Source organism: Amia ocellicauda, chromosome 16 (genome assembly GCF_036373705.1).
Source record: "Amia ocellicauda isolate fAmiCal2 chromosome 16, fAmiCal2.hap1, whole genome shotgun sequence".
In the NCBI taxonomy this organism is placed as follows: Eukaryota; Metazoa; Chordata; class Actinopteri; order Amiiformes; family Amiidae; genus Amia; species Amia ocellicauda.
Window position 1 is genome coordinate 24,359,369 of NC_089865.1, and position 23,702 is coordinate 24,383,070.

Genomic DNA, 23,702 nt, shown 5'->3' on the forward strand with positions numbered 1-23,702 from the left:
CCCCCATGCTGAGGATCTCTTGGTGGCGGCCACCCAGGTCTTCCTTAAGTAGTTTTAGAAATGTAGTGTGTTCTCTATCCGCCTCGTCAAGACCTGAATGCTCACAGAACGCAGTGTATTTCCGTATTCGGTGGCTGTTTCACTGGGTTTCTGGGTGATGCCGATTACAAGTCCCCAGTTCCCCTGTCCGGTGCCGAGCCCGGCTTTCACTGCCCGCATGAAATCACTTATTCGAGCAGGCGGATGGGCCGCATCATCAGCCCAACTCCCTTCTCTCTCATATTAGCGGCCAGTCCATCCCACACGGGCTTTGGACATTTCACCTTCATGATTACATGAACATCTTTAGGGTGCATTTGATGAACATCAATAATTTATCCTAATTCATCCCAGAAAGCTAGGTTACCATGGTTTGGTTTTAATGTTGGGAGATCAAAGAGAATCATGTGTTTCTCTCCGGGTGTTAACAGTCTATGTGGACAGAGATGTTTAAAGTTATTACCGTGCCGTTGTTCTGACTCCCTATGTGTTGTTCGTGTGTGGATGTCTCGATCGGAGACATCTTAACAATCTCCGTTTCTCTTACATAATTTAAATCTATGGCTATGGTGTGTTGGGACATATTGGTTAAGGAGCGTTAACTGCCATTACAGTCGTGACCTGTTCCTTGAGGAAAATGTGATAATTTTACATATTTTACAGAAAAGGACAGACTTAGCTTATAGAGATACTTTTCACCTTGAAATGTAGCTTTTTATATAGAAAAGTAATGACCACAAGACAAAATCTTTACAGGAATGTTATTATGTATTTCTTTATTTTTTTATTATAAAATAATACAAATTTTCTATTTTTTAGCAGTGTGTAAAGACAAAATCTTTATATTATCAGAGTTGGTTGCAGTGGATGCAGAATTAGCCATTGAAAGCAAATTTAGGATAAGACAAATAAAAACTGCTTTAGTTTGGAAGCAAAATTATATTTTTGCATATATTCAATTAAGCGTAGAGATCATAGACAAAATCATCAAGAAAAATAACAAGTCTTCAGGTTGATGGTTTGTTAGACTCTTAGCAAATAAAGTCTAGAATACATAGGCCTTGTAAGCCACTACAGAAGGAGGAAGGGGGAGAAATTTAAGGAACAAATGCAGCTTAATTATCTGCAATTTTATATATTATTAAATCATTGAATTTAATAAAATAAGTTTTAACAAATACTATTTAATAAGAATAAACACTAACCATTTTTGTATGATCATTCAGGTGGGAACTAACGTCCATTATAGACCATTCTACTCTTATTATACCTTGATTTCAATCAAAGTACTGTGTAGATTAGTTTTTATTGATGGTGTCACACTTATTGTTTATTGTTTATGTCCAGAACATTGTACATTAGTGAATGTTAAACCAAAATCAATTTTGATAATGATGTGTAATGAATAATTTAATATTACCATTAGGTGAGAGTGCAGATTTTCACACTGTCAGTAAGGGTACTGAACTGGCCGAGGGCAAAGTCCAGACCCACACCCACCCCACTGCCCACCCCAAAGCCTGGGTACAGGGGTTCAGAAAAGTTGCACATGAAGGAGTGAAGCAGTGACATGCGGTCATCCACGCTGAAGAAGGACAGACTCCCAGCATTGTAGTCCAGGAACACCCCGACCCTGGGAGAGTAGGCCACCAAGATGTCTTTTCTCTGGTTGCGGTGCAGGGCGGCACAGCAGGTGTCAGACAGCTCCAAGCTCCAGGACTGGTCATTGTAGCCAAGGCCACTGTGAGCTCCCCCTCCCTTCCTGGGCATCCCCAGGTAGGCCACTCCCACAGACGAACCCCTGCCACGCCACTCAATTTCCCAGTAACATCGTGTGGCGAATAATCCCTCCCTGCACAGCACCTGGGTCCATCCGTCAAAACGCTCAGGCCGCTCATGGTATGGCTGACTTTCCCTCTTCAGCGTAACAACAGTGTTCCCATCTGACAGGTGCAGGCGGCGGTGAGCTGTGTCAGGGTCCAGAGTCAACTTACAGGAGTCTTGGGGGGTAGAGAGTGGAGAGAGGGGTGACAGGGTACTGTATGTTTTTTGTATTTCTAAGAGTAACAGCTTATCTTTAATATTTCTAAAAAGAACTAGATCATTAAAAAACACTCTTCATGTCTTAAATATCTTTTTTGTTTTATTCTGATCTCATGGTGACAGCATTGCTCTTGCTGTGGGGCTCTGCAATGCATTCCACATATGTCAAACTGGAACATAAGGAGAGGAAATACCACAGAAGACTCCTAGAGAAGCATTTCTCACCCCAGGGATCAGGACCCAAAAGTGGATCACAAGGTATGAATGGGTCCCAAACAAACAAACAGATACTTTTTCCAAACAGTGTGTGTTTATGCTCCACCACTGTAAACTGTAAATTATTTGAAGAACAGTAGGATGTTGTAACTAGTCAATACAGTGCAACATTATATTAGTATTACCAGCCCAAGCAGGTATTCTATTTTGTAGAATTTATATATTTTCTAAAATTACAAACTTTTAGCCATAAGTGTGGATTTTATTATATGTATGTTTGTAATCTGTCTTGTAGCAATCTTCAGCTGCATTTACCTTATCTTATTCTTGTAGTGATTAATATGATTTTTGTGGGGATGGTAGGTGTTTTCTACTGAAGCCATTTACTGGGTCTGGACTGAACATCAGGTTCAACAGGTAAACAAATGGCCCTGTGCTAAATAATGTTAACAATCACTGTCATAAAGCCAAGCCCCCGCCCCCCCCCAAAACCTGGCACAAGGCTGACATGGGGGGCCAGTTCTGGTCACCCAAACCAAATTCAGTCTCTCATTCCTTGTTTCCACAAATTTTATTTCCATACTATGTTAGCACGGTACTCAAATGGCATAGTAATGAAAGCATGCAAGGCTGTCCCCATTAAAAGTGCAAATCTGTGCAATGTGTAATACCTAGCATGGGAGTCATGTAAGCGCAGAGTTTTTAAATGCAATGTTTATGTTAGCAATGGTGTTCAAATTGATTATACATAAAACAATTACAGAAGAAATAAAGAAAATAAAAACTAACGCCTGCTACATATAATGAATAAGATCATAGGATCCTATCCAATTATTTGGTTTACAATCTAAATTATATATTTATGATAGTCAACTTTCAATTATTTTATTTTGTCAGGACACTACACACTGTTTCTTTTAATTGCTGCAGTTGTAATTCAATTGCATCTTAATATTTGGATTATTTGGTTATATACCTTAATGTTCCTGACTGCATTCTTTAACTGGATGTTATATATTCACCCCATGTTTTTATCATCATTTTAATTTCGTAAGACGCTTGTTTATCCATCTTTTTTTTCTACTCTTTGTTCTTGTGCCATTACATAGCCTCACGCACAACAGTCAGCACTGTGCTGTGCCAGTATCAGATATGACAGGATGCATGGTGCTGACACGGCAGGGTATGGTATAGATTTGTACAAACATCGTGTAAGACAACTCTGCATCTACATACTTTCACAACAGTGACAGCATCATGTCAGCACAGCCTTGTGGAAACGAGGTATCACTCTTTTTGAGAACTCACTGCCAGCTTGTCTTGGTGTGTCTATTACTACACTTAGGACAGACCTAAGCAGTCCCAGGTCTATCTGTTTAGCAGGCTGTTTTTAGGCTGGATTTTAAGTCGGCTTTGGTCTGACTGTAATGTTATAACCGCCCAAACAAACCTTCGGACAGTGCAAACATCGAAGATCAGGTAAATAAATTAAAATTCAAGGATTTATAAACTGCAACACCACTGTTAACTTGTCCTTATGGCCTGGTCTATATTGGACAAACCAAGAGAAATTTGAAAACCTGGATTGCAGAACATAAAGCAACTATTCAAAATCAAAAACATGACGCTACAGCTAAGCACTACACTAACACAGCACACTACACTCCTTCTGGAGAAGGAGGCAAAGCATTGGTCAGGGAACATCACACTCACATGTTAGAAACTCTGCTCTGGTCCTGGGCTGTGGTGCTTGCAGACTTTGGACTGGAATTTCTCTCACTGCATAGATATTTAAGAGAAAATGGGATATATTGAGATTTTATTGTTTTATTTCTGCTGTGATTGATTTGATATGCCTTTAGTTCTCTAAGAGAGAACTTATCAAGTAGTTTTATATAAAAGTAATCTAGCTTCAAGCAATCTCATGAGCAACGTCTGCAGACATTGTGCAATTGTGACAAATTGAAAACTCTGATCTCTTTCTTATCATGCTTATTGCACATATTATATTACATATTCTGTGATAAAGAAGAACTCATTTAGTGTCAGCAGTAAACAAACATTTTTTTTAAATGCAGAAAATGTGTTGATTTTACTAAGGAGTTATTTGATTATTCACTTTAAGATGTATTTATTATGTATTTAAAGTTTTATTTTGATCAATTATCAAATAACAGAACAAATATAGCGTATTTATTGAAGGTCAGAGACTCACATAAGGTTGATCCTGTTCCACTTGGGAGATTTGGAGTTGGCAAGGAATCACCTCCTGCTACATTCAATTAAAAAAAAAAAAAAAAGTGGTGGAATTTGTCAGTAGACCAAAAACATAACTTCTTGGAGGTGTTCAGGAAATTGATGTTTCACTGTGTAAAGAGCCTCACCTTGTTGCTGCATTTTTGTGATATTATCGGCCAGACTATTGGGCACTCTTCTGCTTGCTTAAGGAGAGAAAAAGCAACAGAAGCAGAGATTACAGGAGGCAGCTCAGATTTCAAATTGAGAGAGTTGGTTCAAGTTTTTTAAATGCATGTTATTAGCCATATTAATTGACTTATTAGCAATTAAAAAACCAAGACATATATCACTGTTACACAATGTTTCACCAGTGGCATAGGGGGACACAGGTGAGTGGTGTACAATGCCCATAAAAGCTGTTGCTTGGTGTGCTGGCTGTGTCCTGAAGTCACTGCTGTTATCTTTCAAGTCGGAAGCACTGCCCAAGGGGGAGGGGTTTCTGTGCACTGCACTGAACCTGATCAAAACGTCACTCTATCAAAGCTGCCATTGGCCCTTGTGCTCGTCACTCAGAACAGGTCCCTTCCCACTTCCTGTTCCATAAAACATGACATCAGCGCCGGTTCGTCCTCTTTTGCCACTTTGTCTGGACCGAGAATGTGAGCTCTCTCTGTCTTGTCTGTGCATTAGTCTTAATATTATTAGGGGGCCAAGCAACGAAGTTGCTGGAACCCTATTGTAATTGTGAGGATTTTTATTATTATTATTATTATTTTTATTTGTATTTATTTTTTTCCTTCCGCCAAAAATTCTAATGCCCCTAAAACACTCATACATGCATTAAAACTCACGAAACTCGCAAGTGTTGTAGACACAACTTATACCTACAAATGCAGTGAACACTACACGTGTCGGTCACATGGTGCCGTCGCCATGTTGCGATGAGTGTCAAAATTGTGAAATGCTATAAAAATCATATTCTCCAAAACCAACAGACACAATGCATATGCCACTTCATACACATGCATACCTTATGCCCTACTGTTACGCTTGTTCATCAGAAGTTGCTCGGTCTCACGCTTTGTCCGCCAGGCTGCGTTTTATGATTCAAGCTTTGGTGCCTTCTACTCCCAAGACACTTATACCCACTGTGACACAAATTGGTATGCATGACAGTACTACAGAGTACTACCAAGGTTGCCCCAGTAAAAAACATGGGTGCTGTGGGCCAATGAAAAAAAACATATGCGTCGCTTCAGACAAGTATCACATTACCTCTACACTGGAATACAGTATGCACATGAAACTCAGCACCTATGTCTATGTCTGTGCATTGAACATAAAATCTGATAATTAAGTTTGTGAGGTACACGATTAAGCCGCAATGTTGGATTTAACATGTGTCCGCATGCAAAAATGAAAACGGCTACTACTCCGGATCTCTAAAGCCAAGTGCCATGAAACTTTGCATGTATTACATAGACACTGCTATCTATCATGTCTGCAAGAGGCAAGTGACTGTGTGCAACAACATGGCAGCCACAAGAAAATGACTGTGCACACATGCAAAATACACATATTTATAAAAGCATGAAATTGACCCCAGAAAAACGTATCAGCAAAATTCAAAAACTCACCAAATTGTGTTACATTATGTCACTTATGACAGCAAATATCTTCAGAACTATAGCCTAATGTACTTAAAGTGTCAGTGATTAAACTAGAAGAAAGATCTCTCAAAGTTGATGAAGCCAAGTTGATAGGACACAAAACCTGGCTGCTGTACACCAACCAAAATGAAAGCTTCACATGTCAGCCACATCATGACATTCCTCATGTAGACCTCTACCTCCATCATGTGGCCAAAATTGGGAATTACATTCTGCATCTTGAATGACACAATGAAAACTTCACATATATGCTAGAATTAAGTGAAAAATACAATGGTACCTTACAAAATTGATGCATGCAATCAATAAATTAATATTATACTTCACTGACATTGAAATACACACTTCAAGTGACAAAATATTGAAAATCTCAAATGTATACTACAGTGAATTGAAATTGAAAATTACACATTTAATAAAACATGCATTTAAACTACAAATGCCTGCTCAAATCTGAAATCTACAGACAACATGGAAGCCTTAAAAGTTGCATGCAACTTCTAGTTATTATTATTATTTTTCCGCTGTTTTTTCAAAAGCCTATGAAACCCAAACCGCTCGACAAAAACTCATGAAACTTCATACAGTGATAGATGGCTATGTAGTGCTATGCCTTATGCAATATGGAGGCCATATGTCACATGGTCTGGTGGCCATAGTGGCTTAAGTGACACATTTTGCAAAATCTATAAAAATCTTCTTCTCCGAAACCGCAGACGGGACAGATGTAAAACTTGGTGTGTGATGTTATGTTATTGTCTATATTCAGATTTGTTCAAGACAAGTCGATTAGTCAAATGGTTTGGCAGCCATATTGGATTTGCCAAGAATCTTCAAAGATCTTCTTCTCCGAAACGGTTTGTCCGATTGATATGCAATTTTCTACACGTGACCTTGGCTAGCTCCTCTATCAGATTTGTTCAAGGCAAGTTGATTGAAGAAACAAGATGGCCGCCATGAGCCAATCAATTTTCAGAGATGGTCAAGTTGGCAATAAATGCATATGGTGCAGTATGGAATTATGTTAGAATGTATTGGACTGTTTAATACTTGACAGGATTGATCCTATGAGCAATATGGTGGTCAATGGTCATTATTATTATTATTATTATTATTATTATTATTATTATTATTATTATACTTATTTTTACTTATACTTACACTCACCTAAAGGATTATTAGGAACACCTGTTCAATTTATCATTAATGCAATTATCTAACCAACCAATCACATGGCAGTTGCTTCAATGCAATTAGGGTTGTGGTCCTGGTCAAGACAATCTCCTGAACTCCAAACTGAATGTCTGAATGGGAAAGAAAGGTGATTTAAGCAATTTTGAGCGTGGCATGGTTGTTGGTGCCAGACGGGCCAGTCTGAGTATTTCACAATCTGCTCAGTTACTGGGATTTTCACGCACAACCATTTCTAGGGTTTACAAAGAATGGTGTGAAAAGGGAAAAACATCCAGTATGCGGCAGTCCTGTGGGCGAAAATGCCTCGTTGATGCTAGAGGTCAGAGGAGAATGGGCCGACTGATTCAAGCTGATAGAAGAGCAACTTTGACTGAAATAACCACTAGTTACAACCGAGGTATGCAGCAAAGCATTTGTGAAGCCACAACACATACAACCTTGAGGCGGATGGGCTACAACAGCAGAAGACCCCACCGGGTACCACTCATCTCCACTACAAATAGGAAAAAGAGGCTACAATTTGCACAAGCTCACCAAAATTGGACAGTTGAAGACTGGAAAAATGTTGCCTGGTCTGATGAGTCTCGATTTCTGTTGAGACATTCAGATGGTAGAGTCAGAATTTTGCATAAACCGAATGAGAACATGGATCCATCATGCCTTGTTACCACTGTACAGGCTGGTGGTGGTGGTGTAATGGTGTGGGGGATGTTTTCTTGGCACACTTTAGGCCCCTTAGTGCCAATTGGGCATCGTTTAAATGCCACGGCCTACCTGAGCATTGTTTCTGACCATGTCCATCCCTTTATGACCACCATGTACCCATCCTCTGATGGCTAGTTCCAGCAGGATAATGCACCATGTCACAAAGGTCGAATCATTTCAAATTGGTTTCTTGAACATGACAATGAGTTCACTGTACTAAACTGGCCCCCACAGTCACCCGATCTCAACCCAATAGAGCATCTTTGGGATGTGGTGGAACGGGAGCTTCGTGCCCTGGATGTGCATCCCACAAATCTCCATCAACTGCAAGATGCTATCCTATCAATATGGGCCAACATTTCTAAAGAATGCTTTCAGTACCTTGTTGAATCAATGCCACGTAGAATTAAGGCAGTTCTGAAGGCGAAAGGGGGTCAAACACAGTATTAGTATGGTGTTCCTAATAATCCTTTAGGTGAGTGTATATCTTCTCTTCCACCAGACTATGTTCAAATGCCTATAACTTTTGAACCGATGTCTAAAAAGTCACCAAACTTGGCATGGATGTAGGAGTCTATGGCATGGTCACTCGACCACAAAATGGCGGCATCATGTAACACGGTTTGGCAGCCAAGTTGATTGTAGTCCAAACAAGAAAAGTCAGTTTTCAAACATCGTTTTCTCAGGAACGGTAAAGAGTTGAGATATGAGACTTATAGTACATACTGCGCTTATGTTAGTAATTGATTTTGCTATTTCCAAAAATGTATAAGTCACACGGTATGGCAACCATTTTGGATTATGCTGAAAACACTTCAGCCTCGATTTTTCATAAACCCTTAAACTGGCTGATGTGTGCTTTGGTACACAGTATCTTTGGACTGTGTTCTATACATATTCTTAATGAAAAGTTCCTACATAAAAAAAAACATGGCAGTAATGAACAAAAGATTTTGACTTACTTTAAATTTTATTCAATTTTAAGCCTGCAATGACACACTGTCACCACTGGTAGCAGCATATACCACAAAGAGCACTGAGAAAAAAAAACGAAGAGGCCATCTTGGGCATGTACATCGTAGCATCAAAGCAGTATCAGTCACTTGCAACAGTATTAGAGTGGAAACTATTTTTTAAACACAGAAACACTTCTGCATGCAAATACAAATAGTGTAAACTGAGATGTGTTTGTAGTGAGGGTTGTTTTAGCTGTGAACCGTGAAGGAAAACGAGGGAGAAACCGAAAGTGAAAGTAAAAAAATATTCTTAAATATGATTCTCAACACACTGTAATGCAAGGTATTAAAATAAATACATGAACATGAACAGTGGTATAACAGCAATGACGTTGCTGAATCTGTAGTGGTGGGTTATTGCTTTCAAATTAAAGTAATTTCAAACATTACCGTTACCGATGCAACACTGGGGGCACGACTTTGTGCTCTTCTCTCTCGGTGAAATCATAACTTATGGTGACATATTATATACTGATCTGTGCAGAATCGCTTAGTCTTTGCTGTGGAGTTGAAAGGGTGAACATTGAAAAGACGTTTCCTGTGTGAGCTATACCCGAAAAAACGGACATACTTAGTAAAAACTAATTGCGGCTATTCGCCCCTTAAAGATATACTTTGCTTTTCCAGGTGTAAGTATATATAACGCACACATCATTAATCAATGTGACAACCAAATGAAACATCAAATAAACATCTAAATAAGGTTTAGAAGGTAACTACGAATGTATAATCTGCAGCAGTTATGAGCTGCTTACAGTTTATTTTTATTTGCTTGCTTTGATTTAGTACACAAACGAGTCAGGGATTCTTTCAACTATAGTCAAAAAAATACCAGAGACAAACCGAAAATAATAGTTGTGTTTACATAGTGCTTTATATATTCCAACTGCTTGCTGTGTTGGTTTTTTGTCCACAGGGCTTTTTCCTCCATAGCAGGGGCACTAGCAGTGGCAGTAAAATCCGAGGCCCGTCTGCCTAGCCTGAGCCTCGGTGTGTCGCAAGAGATCTTGCCTGCGCGAGGTGCTCCTCCGGGTCCGTGCGTGCAGGCCTCGGTTTTAGATCCTGCTATGGCTGGTGGTCTACTACCCTTGAGCCCCGCGGACCCCAGACTTCGCGTCACCCGGTGTCCCCAGAAGCCCCAGCACACACGGTGTGGTTAAGCCTACAGGCCTACGCGGCGCTTGTATCCACCACCTGGTGCTTGGTATACACAGTGTTCAGTCCGGCAACAGCAAGGTTGCATGTGGTTGGTGTCGCTTTGCCCCTGTGTATATAAACGTTGCTGGGTGGAGACGCACTTACAGCAGCGGGCCCGCTAGGAGCTCCACTTGTTGCAGAGGTGTTCCAGTTGTTGTGTGTCCCCGGTGCAAACACTGATCGGCGCCTGATCGCCAGAGCTCATGGAGGAGGAGTTGGTCGCTCCCACCCCTACTCCTACACCCCTCCTGCTCCCACGGGACAGGACAGGGAGTTCTGGGCAGTCATTCAGAGGGCCATGGAGTCTCTCCAGCTCTGACCCTGCCCCGCCACGCTCCAGGTTTGAAAGGGGTCAGTGTGCGCAGCGGCCCACACAGCCCCTCCCATTGCTGCCTGACCTCCTGGAGGAGCTGAGAGCTACCTGGGACCATCCGGCAACAGCCCCCGCCCTAGCCAGGAGAGGGGAGGCTTATGCCAGGACCCAGGGCATGGCAGAAGCAGGCTTGGTGGAGTTCCCACGTGTGAATTCCACCATAGCCATGCTGGTCTCCCTACCTCTGCTGTCCGCGGAGCCACGCGACCTGACGTGTCCCAACAGATAGTGTCGCGTCACGGAGACACTGCTCTGGAGGGCTTATGATGCTGGACCCCAAGCGGCTCGCCTCCGAAACACTGAGAGCCTGCTGGCCCTGTACTTCATCCAGCTGGCGGAGCCCTCAGAGGAACATGGCGCATCGGAGGAACATGGCGCATCACCCACCCCGCCCTTGAGATCTTGAGATTCTTTATAAGTATTTACAGGGTGCTGGTAAAACTAGGTGGCCTGTTTCAAAATGCAACAATTTGCTCCACATACAAATGAGACCACAGGGGAAAACGTCACCCTACATCATATTGCACTTTTGAACACTGAACAGCTTCATGCAGCTGTGTATTATTATTTTCCATTATGGACACAAACTGTGGTCATACTGAGCTGCCCTCTGGTGTGTGCTGTCATTTCCCATAGAGAGATGTTCTCCAGAGTCCCATGGGTAAGTGTTCTTAACTACACTTGATATATTATTGTGATTATGTGTGTGTTTATGTTTAGATTTTGTATTAGATTGCTTCTAGTCTGCAGGATAGTTAGCTTTTTAATGGAAAGAAAGAGACTTACAAGTGGCGAGTCCGGCTCCATTAACAGGACTGGAAGATTGCCCATCGAGGAATAGACTGAGCCTTACTGCAGACCAAGATAAAATAAAAAAAGAGAGTTTAACATCCAGATCATGGCATGCTTTGCTGTGTCAAATACGTTTCTTCTTTAATATCAATTTGGAAAATACATTTTCTGTTATAATCCAAATAGAATAAAATCTATGTAAATCTATGATGTGGGAGGGCTTTCAGATCAAAATTACATGCTAGGAGGAATGTCCTTACTGTCATCTATCTGAACTGTTTATGGTTTATTGATGTATTTTTATCAATCAGTAAAGGGCTCTGTGGATACCCAGTGAAGGGGACTACACAAATACAAAATGTATTGATTGATTGATTAATGCCATTAGAAAGTTGCTGAAATCGTGGTGTGTTTACAGGAAGAAGCACTACTGTTATCTACAAGTTGTTGTTGTTTTGATTTTAAAATTTAAACCTGCAATAGATAATTTGATTCAGTTTGATCTCTGTAAGCAGTACAAATGATTGAGAAATGTCTATAATATATATTTTTATTAATCTGTTACTAAAATATCTGTGTATACCAGTAATTGTGTGTCTAGTACATGGTGGTTTGTTGGGGATGTTCAGAAGGGGTTTGCAAACTGGTACAGTTAGCCACAAGCTGAAATTTGTTTGAATACAGAACAGTTTTGATAGAAACACTCACCTGTTTTCCGTCTGTCTGTGGACCAAGCAGCAGGGTTGTCCAGAGATTCTTGTTCAGCTATGCACAAAAAAAGCATTAACTGCACCACACTTCAATGAGCATGAGCCAGACTGGGACTGTATTAGTAAAGACCTCCACATTCCTCCCTAAAGCTTGAGTCGGCACCATGTAATGGACAGCTTATGAATCACAAAGCTTAATAAAGACTGAACCAGAGATGAATGTAGAATGCAACACAAAAACTCACAGGGCTGAGAATTATTGGAGACATAAAGAGAACCCCACAACTATGGCTTTTTAAATTTTAACTGGGAACAAAATTCATAAGTACCTATTTTTTTCTATTAATTAACATTAACATGAATTTCATTGTAGCAATGCATGTACATAAAGGATGCTTACATAACTATCGGAGCCATTTGGCCCATGTACAAATAGGACATTGAACAGGTTAAGAATTTGATTAATACATTAATACAAGTTCCTTATTAAGATTAATACACCATATTACATATTCACACAAGGGTGTGTAGTTCATTAGACAGTAACATTAATATATAGCTATAATTTCCCAAAATTCCCTAAGTATCAACACAAACAGTATATACACATTTACATAAACAAACATATACAAACACAACCTCACAATATAAGACATTTTACCTGCTTCCGGTCTCTCTGCAGTCCTGGACCTTCTTGATTCTCTTTCAGCTGTAGAGACACAGTGGTCAAATATGCAATTGTGAAGTTTATGTATTTTTTAATAACTTACTAATTTGAAATTGCCAATTTTTTATCAAAATACCAACATCCACTCTTCCAATAGGTAGTCCAATGAAGCTGTTAGTTTGTAGTACCAAAAGTTATTGTGCATCTTAAATAGATTCTTAAATAGAAAAAATAATGCTACATAAAAGCTGTTGTTGAGGAAATGCATGGGAAGATCTAGAAAAGTACCAAAACTTTGAACAGATGGACACCCATTTTTATTTCAAAATACTACTATACTTAGTAAAACATTTAATTGATAAAGGATTACTTCTTTATGCCTACACCAGCAGAAGAGAGATTGTTGGTAGCATGGAGATATTTGGTAAGAGGATGCACTTGGACAAACTTGGGATATCTGTACAGAATCTCAAACCAAGCCATATCCCCGATGTTTGTGTGTTAATTTATTGATGTTAAATGACAACAATGTACAGTTAAGGAGAAATAAAAAAATTATCAATGCAAGTTTAAAATACATTGTAAAAGTTACATCGAAGAACTCCTTAGTAAAATCAACAATCAAATTTTTTTAAAATTTTACTGCTGACAGTTGTTGTTTTTATAGAATATATAAGCTGTGCAATAAGCATGATAAAAAACAGAGATCAGAGTTTGTGATTTGTCACAATTGCCTATGTCTGCAGAAGGTGCTCATAAGATTGCTAGATGCTACCAACTGCTTGCACTGTTCACAACTGTTTGCAGGGATGTTCATATATAACAGCCAAGTTGCATGCAATTAAGTTGTGCAACTAATTGCCCAGGTGTAGACCTGGCTTTATAGTCATTGAAGGTCCTCTTTAGGCAAATATCTAATAGATTTGTGCAGGGCTCAATTCAGAGTGTTAAAAGTCACTTTCCTTTTGAGCAAAAATGTGGAATAGAAAATGATCAACAAGGCACAGCATCAAATCTGGAATTTCAAATGTTTTAAAAAGTAATTATTAGTTTGAAGTGATACCTGTCACTATCAAGCACTATAAAAAGAGGATTCCCAAGAACGATATTGAATATTAAATGGAAACTACATATGTAAAACCCTATGATTGTTGTTCGATGTTTTTGCCATCTGCAATAAATCAACATAGCTTTTTACCTTGTTTTTCTTATGTTACCATCGTATATATTTTTTTCCACACACTCATGCTAAAATAAGCAACTAGAATTATACAGTGAGTTTCTCAGATGCTGATTTGCACAAGCCTTAGGTTACCCTACTTAAGATAATTGAAGTAAAATTGAGTAGTCCAGGACTAGTGACAAGTAGTCAGTAGATGTTGCATCTCTTGTTGTGTGTGTAACTGTGTTAGTGTGTGATCAACAGGGACAATGCAACTCCCTGAATCTGAAGTCTCACCCTGTTCTTGTCTTTCTGCACTACTGGACCTCAGGCTGCTCCCTCGTATAGCTGCAATGAAGAAACACAGACATTCTTTAGAATACAGATGGGACTAAATACAATTGGCTGTTTAATATTGAGAGACAGAATTAACATTATAGGCTGAACTGTGCTGAGCCTCACATGTAATCACACTGGCTACTCCATGGGTCTCAATCAAGGGCTGTGTCTTCTTTCATTTGTTCCAATCAAACTCCCAGTGACTGGATGCAGAATATGGGCCTCTTTTTAACACCACATTGCAAAGGTAAGTAGGCCTATAGGCTATGCAAAATCTATGTACAATAAGAATAAAATAACCATAGACAGAAAATTAAATGTTTCAGATTGTTCAAATATATAATTTAAGAGGCTTAATGAATACTGGAATATGTTTGTACATTGCTGTAACTTAAGTATTCATATTTAGTGTTGTTATTTTTGGTTAAAAACAATGCTAAATTACTTACTGTAGAACATTCTCTCTTTTCCATGTTATTAAATAACATGGCTTACTACAGTGCTACTAAAATCTGATTGTACACCGATGAGCCATAACATTATGACACCCGCCTAATATTGTGTAGGTCCCCCTTTTGCCGCGGAAACAGCCCTGACCTGTCGAGGCATGGACTCCACTACACCTCTGAAGGTGTGCTGTAGTATCTGGCACCAAGACGTTAGCAGCAGATCCTTTAAGTTGCGAGGTGGGGCCTCCATGGATTGGACTTGTTTGTCCAGCACATCCCACAGATGCTCGATTGGATTGAGATCTGGAGAATTTGGAGGCCAAGTCAACACCTTGAACTCATGATTCATCAGACCAGGCCACCTTCTTCCATTGCTCCGTGGTCCAGTTCTGATGCTCACGCCCATTGTAGGCGCTTTCGGCAGTGGACAGGGGTCAGCATGGGCACCCTGACTGGTCTGCGGCTACGCAGCCCCATACTCAACAAACTGCGATGCACTGTGTTCTGACACCTTTCTTTCTTTCTTTCTGACACCTTGCCAGTATTAACTTTTTCAGCAATTTGAGCTACAGCAGCTCGTCTGTTGGATCGGACCACATGGGCTAGCCTTTGCTCCCACGTGCATCAATGAGCCTTGGCCGCCCATGACCCTGTCGCCAGTTCACCGCTTTTCCTTCCTTGGACCACTTTTGATAGGTACTGACCACTGCAGACCAGGAACACCCAACAAGAGCTGCAGTTTTGGAGATGCTCTGTCCCAGTCATCTAGCCATCACAATTTGGCCCTTGTCAAAGTCGCTCAGATCCTTACGTTTGCCCATTTTTCCTGCTTCTAACACATCAACTTTAAGGGGAAAATGTTCACTTGCTGCCTAATATATCCCACCCACTGATAGGTGCCATGATAACGAGATAATCAGTGTTATTCACTTCACCTGTCAGTAGTCATAATGTTATGGCTAATCGGTGTATTTCTCTGCATTCACAGGTCATTATTATTATGGTTTCCCATGTTGTACAAACAGTGTGGTCCCTACTGCTGCCATCTACTGCGCTTTTCAGGAATTGCTTTCTTTGCACAGGAGATTTCCACAGTTTTTCATTTCCTACTGCAGCATCAACATGTGGAGTAGTGGTTAGGGCTCTGCACTCTGAAGTGAGGGATGTGGGTTCAATCGCAGGTGGGGGATATTGCAGTTGTACCCTTGAGCAAGGTACTTTACCTAGATTGCTCCATTAAAACCTCAGCTGTATGAAAGGGTAATTGTATGTAAATATATTGTATTAATTGTTGCCCTGGTGTAAGGGTGTCTGCTAAGAAATATAATTGTAATGACTCAGAGGACAGCAGAGGTGGACCCAAGTGCAAGCTCCCATACAGAGGAAGCACAGCTACCAATACAAAGGGGATATCCAAGATACAAGGTTTAAGGACAGTCCAGGGGTCAACAGATGGGGCAAACAGGCTGAAACAGGCAATCCAAAGGAATGGTTGAAAAGCAAAAGCAGGAGGTCAGGAACACAAGAAAGTCAATAGCCAGCAGTAGTGCTTTGAAATGCTACAATGAAGAAGACAAGACTTAACAGTAACTGAAGCACAAACAGGGGTTTAAGTGCAGGGCAGAGTGGAGTCAGTAGAGCTGGTGGGCAGAGGTAGAACCAATGAGTGCAGAGGGTTATTAGGACAAGTGCACATGGTATGTATGAATGTTAATTGGATGACTGCAGGGTTAGTATTCAGGGGATGATGACCAGGGGAATTGTGGCTGACAAGTGTGACAATAATAATCTATTTCATTATTGTACTTTAATATGGCCATTTGCTTGCTTTTTCAAGTAAATGTTTTTGTTTCTTCATATCTACTTTTAATGATACCTCAAGAGAAGGTTGTGTAAATTGGTTAATTATACAATTCACAATTGATGGATTAAAAATCCGTCAGTCATAGGCAATTTCAATCCTCATAGGTCAAAAAGTTTCTGGTTTTCATTCCAATTCAGGTGTTATCTAATGTATTAATTTAAATCTTTATTAGAATTAGAAGGTCCAGAGACCTTTTGATTCCAGGTCTTAATCAGTTAATGATTGATGATGTACCTATACATTCTGCAGGAATCAGGCCCTTTAAGACTGGATTTGCCTACCTGTAATCTAGGTTAAAAGTAACTGGCAGTATTAAGTATTTTCTTATTTGTTTTAAACTCACATTTCACACTCCCATCTCTTCTGATATCTGGAACACGCAGATTGTAAACTAGTTTGTTTTGACAGGGAGCGGGAAGAGAGAGGGGGAGAGAAAAACAGAGTCAGATAAATAAATTAAACTTTTGTCATTGAATCCTGGACACAAGAAGTGTTTCCTAATGTTTCTCCAAAAAGGTAAGGCTAGTGCTCTGTCAACAACGATTCAATATGTCCCCTTCCACTGAACTCTTAACTATGACTTCACACTTGTCTGCAATTATTAGCTCACAATCTAGAATGTAGGACTTGTATTACTTGTATTTTTCTTATGTACTTTTGAACTTGAAAAAGTTTGTCTAACTTGGCAGATATCCAAAAAAATAAAAATAATAGGCACATTTTCTAGTACATAAAGATGAAAAATAAATGTAACAATTGTCCAGGTGCAATTGCCACCTTTCCAAACCCTCTCATGCCAGCATTGCATATGCCAGCGATTCTCAAACTTGGGGTCGCGACCCAACATGGGGTCACCTGATATGCAAATTATTTTTTAATTTTCTTCACTCCAATAAAATTTTTATTACATGCGTTAATTTGATTAAAAACATTTCATAATCAATGCATGTTGCGTACAGTTGATCGGTCACGTGTGACATTTGTTTGCTCCCACGGTATGCTGAGCAAGCAAGCAAGTCAAGCCACTTAAATAACTATAGTCTACGAAATGGCAGGAAATTTTGCTAACTTGCCGTTTTATAAAATACAGTATCAAACATGTTTGAACCTGCAGGAGAGACATTGAAATGTTTGAGAAAATATGACGAGTAATTTCAACAATACATATTTGTGAGTGTCCTTGAAGTAAGCAGAAAGAAAAACAAATGTTTGTTATGTTGCTGCACACTCTCTGCTGAGAGTATGTAACCCAACAAGATAAAAGATTGATCAGTGACCAACTATGGTTATGTTCGATCATTTTGAATGCTTGGAGGAGCATTTTAATACTAGAACTAGTTTAGTAGACCTCCACAACCGAAATCGACCAGCTGATTGAACTGTCGTGTGATCAAACGTTACAGGGAGTGTCCATGGAGGACTTTTAGTTTCAGACAAGGGGAGATACACGGAACTGTCAACACACACATTAAAAGTCAGGGTTCCCTTTGCCAGCACATATTTATGTTAAGCCGGATTTAGTGCAATTATGTACATAAAGTCAAAGTACCGTTTCAGGCTAGATATAACAACTGAACTGAGATGTGTTTTGTCCATCACACCTCCTGAAAAACTTACGGTGGATGCACAAGCCCACCCTTCACATTGAATATGATGAGTGTCAGTGTTATGGCTGCAACTGTAGGCTGCTGTTATAGTGTTTCTCATATATATACACAGTGCATCCGGAAAGTATTCACAGCACTTCACTTTTTCCACATTGTTGTTACAGCCTTATTCCAAAATGGATTAAATTCATTATTTTCCTCAAAATTCTACAAACAATACCCCATAATGACGACGTGAAAGACGTTTGTGTGAAATCTTTGCAAATTTATTAAAAATAAAAAACAAAAAAAGCACATCTACATAAGTATTCACAGCCTTTGCTCAATACTTTGTTGAAGCACCTCTGGCACCAATTACAGCCTCAAGTATTTTAGAGTATGATGCTACAAGCATGGCACACCTATTTTTGGGCAGTTTCTCCCATTCTTCTTTGCAGGACCTCTCAAGCTCCATCAGGTTGGATGGGGAGCGTCGTTGCATAGCCATTTTCAGATCTCTCCAGAGATGTTCAATCAGGTTCAATTCTGGGCTCTGGCTGGGCCACTCAAGGACATTCACAGAGTTGTCCTGTAGCCACTCCTTTGTTATCTTGGCTATGTGCTTAGGGTTATTGTCCTGTTGGAAGATGAACCTTCGCCCCAGTCTGAGGTCCAGAGCGCTCTGCAGCAGGTTTTCATCAAGGATGTCTGTACATTGCTGCATTCATCTTTCCCTCGATCCTGACTTGTCTCCCAGTTCCTGCCGCTAAAAAACATCCCCACAACATGATGCTGCCACCACCATGCTTCACTGTAGGGATGGTATTGGCCAGATGATGAGCGGTGCCTGGTTTCCTACAGACATGACGCTTGCCATTCAGGCCAAAGAGTTCAATCTTTGTTTCTCATGGTCTGAGAGTCCTTCAGGTGCCTTTTGGCAAACTCCACATTGGCTGTCATGTGCCTTTTACTGAGGAGTGGCTTCCGTCTGGCCACTCTACCATACAGGCCTGATTGGTGGAGTGCTGCAGAGATGCTCGTTCTTCTGGAAGGTTCTCCTCTCTCCACAGAGACACACTGGAGCTCTGTCAGAGTGACCATCGGGTTCTTGGTCACCTCCCTTCTCCCCCGATCACTCAGTTTGGCCAGGCGGCCAGCTCTAAGAGTCCTGGTGGTTCCAAACTTCTTCCATTTATGGATGATGGAGGCCATTGTGCTCATTGGGACCTTCAATGCTGCAGAAATTTTTCTGTACCCTTCCCCAGATCTGTGCCTCGATACAATCCTGTCTCAGCAGTCTACAGACAATTCCTTGGACTTCATGGCTTGGTTTGTGCTCTGACATGCAGTGTTTACTGTGGGACCTTATATAGACAGGTGTGTGCCTTTCCAAATAATGTCCAATCAACTGAATTTACAACAGGTGGACTCCAATCAAGTTGTAGAAACATCTCAAGGATGATCAGTGGAAACAGGATGCACCTGAGCTCAATTTTGAGTGTCATGGCAAAGGCTGTGAATACTTATGTACATGTGCTTTGTTTGTTTTTTATTCTGAATACATTTTCAAAGATTTCAAACAAACGTCTTTCATGTTGTCATTATGGGGTATTGTTTGTAGAATTTTTAGGAAAATAATGAATTTAATCCATTTTGGAAAAAGGCCATAACATAACAAAATGTGGAAAAAGTGAAGCGCTGTGAATACTTTCCGGATGAACTGTACGTATGTTGGGGTCGCAAGATTTTTTCAGTTTAAAAATGGGGTCGTTGAGTGTAAAAGTTTGAGAACTGCTGGTATATGCCAATAGATTAAACTACTAACAGCCTGCTGGTATCTCATAACCTATTGGAAAACTTTGTGTGCACAGTTTTCCCCAGCTGACTTCCTGTCCCCTTCATTTGTATTTTTCCCTGGAAGGGCTCACCTGGTCCTCGTCTTTCAGTGTTCTTTATCCCCAGAGAATGAGCTACTGTCCTGTCCCCTTCAGAGAACACACAAACTTATTAGGAAAAGCAAAAAAGCATTTGGAATTACTTGTGCTTCTGCCCTTGCTTTTAACTGATAAACGTATTCTCTATTGATAAAACTTATGCACTGTCTGTAAGTAAGTCAACCATGCAGTTGAAACCCCTGGCCTCAGGGCCCACAGAGTCCACTGTATTTTGTCCCAATACTTACTTTTTTGATAAAAAGTCAAGAGTCGGGGAAACTAAGTAAGGCAACTAAATTTTGAGAGGACTTCCAGTTAGGTCCATAAATATTTGGACAGTGACACAATTGTCATTATTTAGGCTCTGTATGCCACCACAATGGATTTGAAAGGAAACAATCAAGATGTAGACTTTCATCTTTAATTTGAGGGTAGTTACATCCAAATTGGGTGAATTTTATGTGAGGTCCCCGCAATTTTAGGGTCTCAAAAGTAATTGGACAAATTAACATAATCATAAATAAAATTGTGAGTTTCAATACTTGGTTGCAAATCCTTTGCAGTCAATGACTGCTTGAAGTCACCAGAGCAGAGCATCACCAGATGCTGGGTTTCTTCCCTGGTGATGCTCTGCCAGGCCTGTACTGCACCTGTCTTTAGTTCCTGTTTGTTCTTGGGGCGTTTTGCCTTAGAAATCACAACAAACCAATCAGAGAGATAGCAACAACATTAGGTGTGGCCAAATCAACAATTTGGTAATTCTTAAAAAGAAAGAACACACTGGTGAGCTCAGTGACTCAGTGACTTCACCAGAGTAAATACAGAGGGTTTACCACAAGATGTAAACAGGAAACAGGAACACCAGATTAGAGTTGGCCAAAAAACATCTAGGAACAACATCCTATGGACAAATGAGATAAAGATCAACTTGATGGGAATGATGGGAAGAGAAGAGTATGGAGAAGGGAAGGAACTCCTCATGATCTGAAGCATACCACCTCATCTGTGAAGCATGGTATAGTGTTATGGCATGGGCATGTATGGCTGCCAAGGGAACTGGTTCCCTTGTATTTATTGATGATGTGACTGCTGACAAAAGCAGCATGATGAATTCTGAAGTGTTTAGGGCTATAGTATCTGTTCACATTCAGCCAAATGTTTCAAAACTCATTGGACGGCGCTTCACAGTGCAGACGGACAATGAGCCAAAGCATACTGTGAAAGCAACCCAAGACTTTTTTGAGGTGAAGAAGTGGAATGTTCTGTAATGGCCAAGTCAATCACCTGATCTGAATCCAATTTAGCATGCATTTCACTTACTGATGGCAAAACTGAAGGCAAAACGCCCCAAGAACAAGCAGGAACTAAAGACAGCTGCAGTACAGGCCTGGCAGAGCATCACCAGGGAAGAAACCCAGCATCTGGTGATGTCTATGGGTTCCAGACTTCAGGCAGTCATTGACTGCAAAGGATTTGCAACCAAGTATTGAAACTCTGAAATTAATTAATGATTATGTTAGTTTGTCCAATTACTTTTGAGCCCCTAAAACTGGGGGGACCACATATAAAAATGGGTGTAATTCCTAGACTGTTCATGCAGTTTGGATGTAACAACCCTCAGATTAAAGTTGAAAGTCTACACTTAAAGCACATCTTGAATGTATCCTTTCAAATCTATTGTGGTGGCGTACACAGTCAAAATGATGACAATTGTGTCACTGTCCTAATATTTATGGACTTAACTGTAAATGGTATAAATAATGTATTGAATTAAATTCCTTCAATGACTCTTACCTTGATCACGTCTGTCTGAGTTCTTGGAGCCCAGGGCACTGAATACTAAAGAAGAGATATGGCATTAGCAGAAAGTGAACATATGTCTGTTCCATTAATACACACAGTATAACTTGTTTGAACATGGCATATGTCACGGTTTTATCCCACACTTCCCCAGTTTGTCTCCAGAGGTCATCATCGCCTGAGTTCTAAGACTCTGTCAATTAATATTCCTCACATACTGTGCAACTTGTCCTTATTCCACAAAACCCAGTGCACTCTCTCATCTCCCTCATCTCTCATTCCCCCAGCACGATCAAGCACCAATTGCCTTCTCTCTCCTGCTTCACATATAAGCTCCCAGGTCTTGTCTTCAGTCCTGTTGCAATTCTAAGCGATCCCTTATACTCTCTTGATTACCTTTCTTCAATCTCTACCTATACCCTGAGCACCAATTCCCGGATTCTCCCTACCAGCCTGTTCGCCTAATCGTTGACCTCCTGCTTGCCTCCTTGACCTTGCCTTTTGGACTATCCCTGATATTATTGTTTGCCGGTATTGACCATTGCCTGTCTCTGGACTCCCGTCACTGCGCACCTGGGTTCCTCTCCTCCACGCTGCTTAGTCACAGAATATTTCTACTACACACATTACAGATTTAACTTGCATTTCCAAAGTCTAAATATTCTGTACATAGTATTCTTGCTGATAGCTGTGTGTGTTTGTCACATCCTTTGTGAAACCCTGTTATCTATTAAGGGAAGAGGATTTCAGTCAGAAAAAAACTACTTACGTTTGAAAAACTCAGCCTTGATCCTGGGCCCTGCACCTTTATTGGCTGCACCTAGACAAAATGCAAACACAATATGAATACAGAATATTACAGATGAAATCACCATAGACGCAGAATACCATACATAGCACTCCAACTCAACAGTACATAAATAACAGTAAATAAATTAATTAACATTAAGCTCCGACTTCTTTAAAAAAGAAAACAAGAAAACAATTATTAAAAGTATTAAAAGCCACTCAAAAACAAACAAAAAAATGCTGGTAAAGAAATTGAGATTTCTGTCTATGCAAAAGCTGTTTCACAAAAGCAGTTTAAAGCACTACGTTATTTTTGATACTAGTAAATCTCTTTTTTGGTTGTTTTGACCATTTTTTATATTTTTCTATAACGATATAAATAATAGAAACAAATATATAATACACTTGAACAGTTACTGACTTTTGGTGGGAGAGCTGTAAAAACATGTTTGTTTGGGGGGAATTTCAAGTACACTCTAACACTGTACACTAATAAGCTGTAAATTCAGAAGATAGAAAATTAAGTATTCAGTGTTTCCCATGGCATACTCCAGGCCAGGTGGCGTGCGAGCCTACTAGGGAGAGAAAAAATGCAATTGCATAGATAATTAAATTATACACAACGCAAGAAGTAGAGATTAAAATATTATAAAACTTGTTTGGCAATTCTATGCAATGCATCCCCCACCCTGCATGTAGGCAACCCTATCCCAGCCCCCACAAATTGTGAGGTCAAACTCCACCTATGAGAGCATGTTAATAAAAGTAGAATTAATTTAAGGTTAGGAGTAAGGTTAAGATACTTTGCTATTTTGGCATTTTAGTCCGATTGCTTACTCACCGAGAGTCATACGAATCCATGGAAACCTTTTTAATTCTGTGCGTCCAATTTGAAGAATTTTGAATGTTTCGTTAGCTT

At 40.1% G+C, this 23,702-nt stretch overlaps 1 protein-coding gene across 7 annotated transcripts in view; it reads right to left on the bottom strand.

The window, feature by feature from the left end:
* Positions 1 to 788: 788 nt before the first annotated feature.
* trim25l (tripartite motif containing 25, like) overlaps positions 789 to 23,702 on the bottom strand; it is a 39,170-nt gene continuing 16,256 nt past the window's right edge. For 2 of the 7 annotated variants that reach the window (XM_066688304.1, XM_066688302.1), the window contains 12 exons: positions 22,764 to 22,814; positions 21,989 to 22,033; positions 20,189 to 20,245; positions 17,018 to 17,065; positions 14,320 to 14,370; positions 12,855 to 12,902; positions 12,192 to 12,248; positions 11,478 to 11,543; positions 4,683 to 4,739; positions 4,514 to 4,570; positions 4,012 to 4,077; positions 789 to 2,039 (listed from right to left, as the gene is read on the bottom strand). In XM_066688304.1, coding sequence (XP_066544401.1) covers positions 1,462 to 2,039; positions 4,012 to 4,077; positions 4,514 to 4,570; positions 4,683 to 4,739; positions 11,478 to 11,543; positions 12,192 to 12,248; positions 12,855 to 12,902; positions 14,320 to 14,370; positions 17,018 to 17,065; positions 20,189 to 20,245; positions 21,989 to 22,033; positions 22,764 to 22,814 — 1,181 coding nt within the window. In that variant the 3' untranslated portion in view covers positions 789 to 1,461. Of the gene's footprint in view, positions 2,040 to 4,011; positions 4,078 to 4,513; positions 4,571 to 4,682; positions 4,740 to 11,477; positions 11,544 to 12,191; positions 12,249 to 12,854; positions 12,903 to 14,319; positions 14,371 to 17,017; positions 17,066 to 20,188; positions 20,264 to 21,988; positions 22,034 to 22,763; positions 22,815 to 23,702 lie in introns of all 7 variants that reach the window. The other 5 variants (XM_066688303.1, XM_066688300.1, XM_066688301.1 and 2 more) reach the window with 4 other exon arrangements.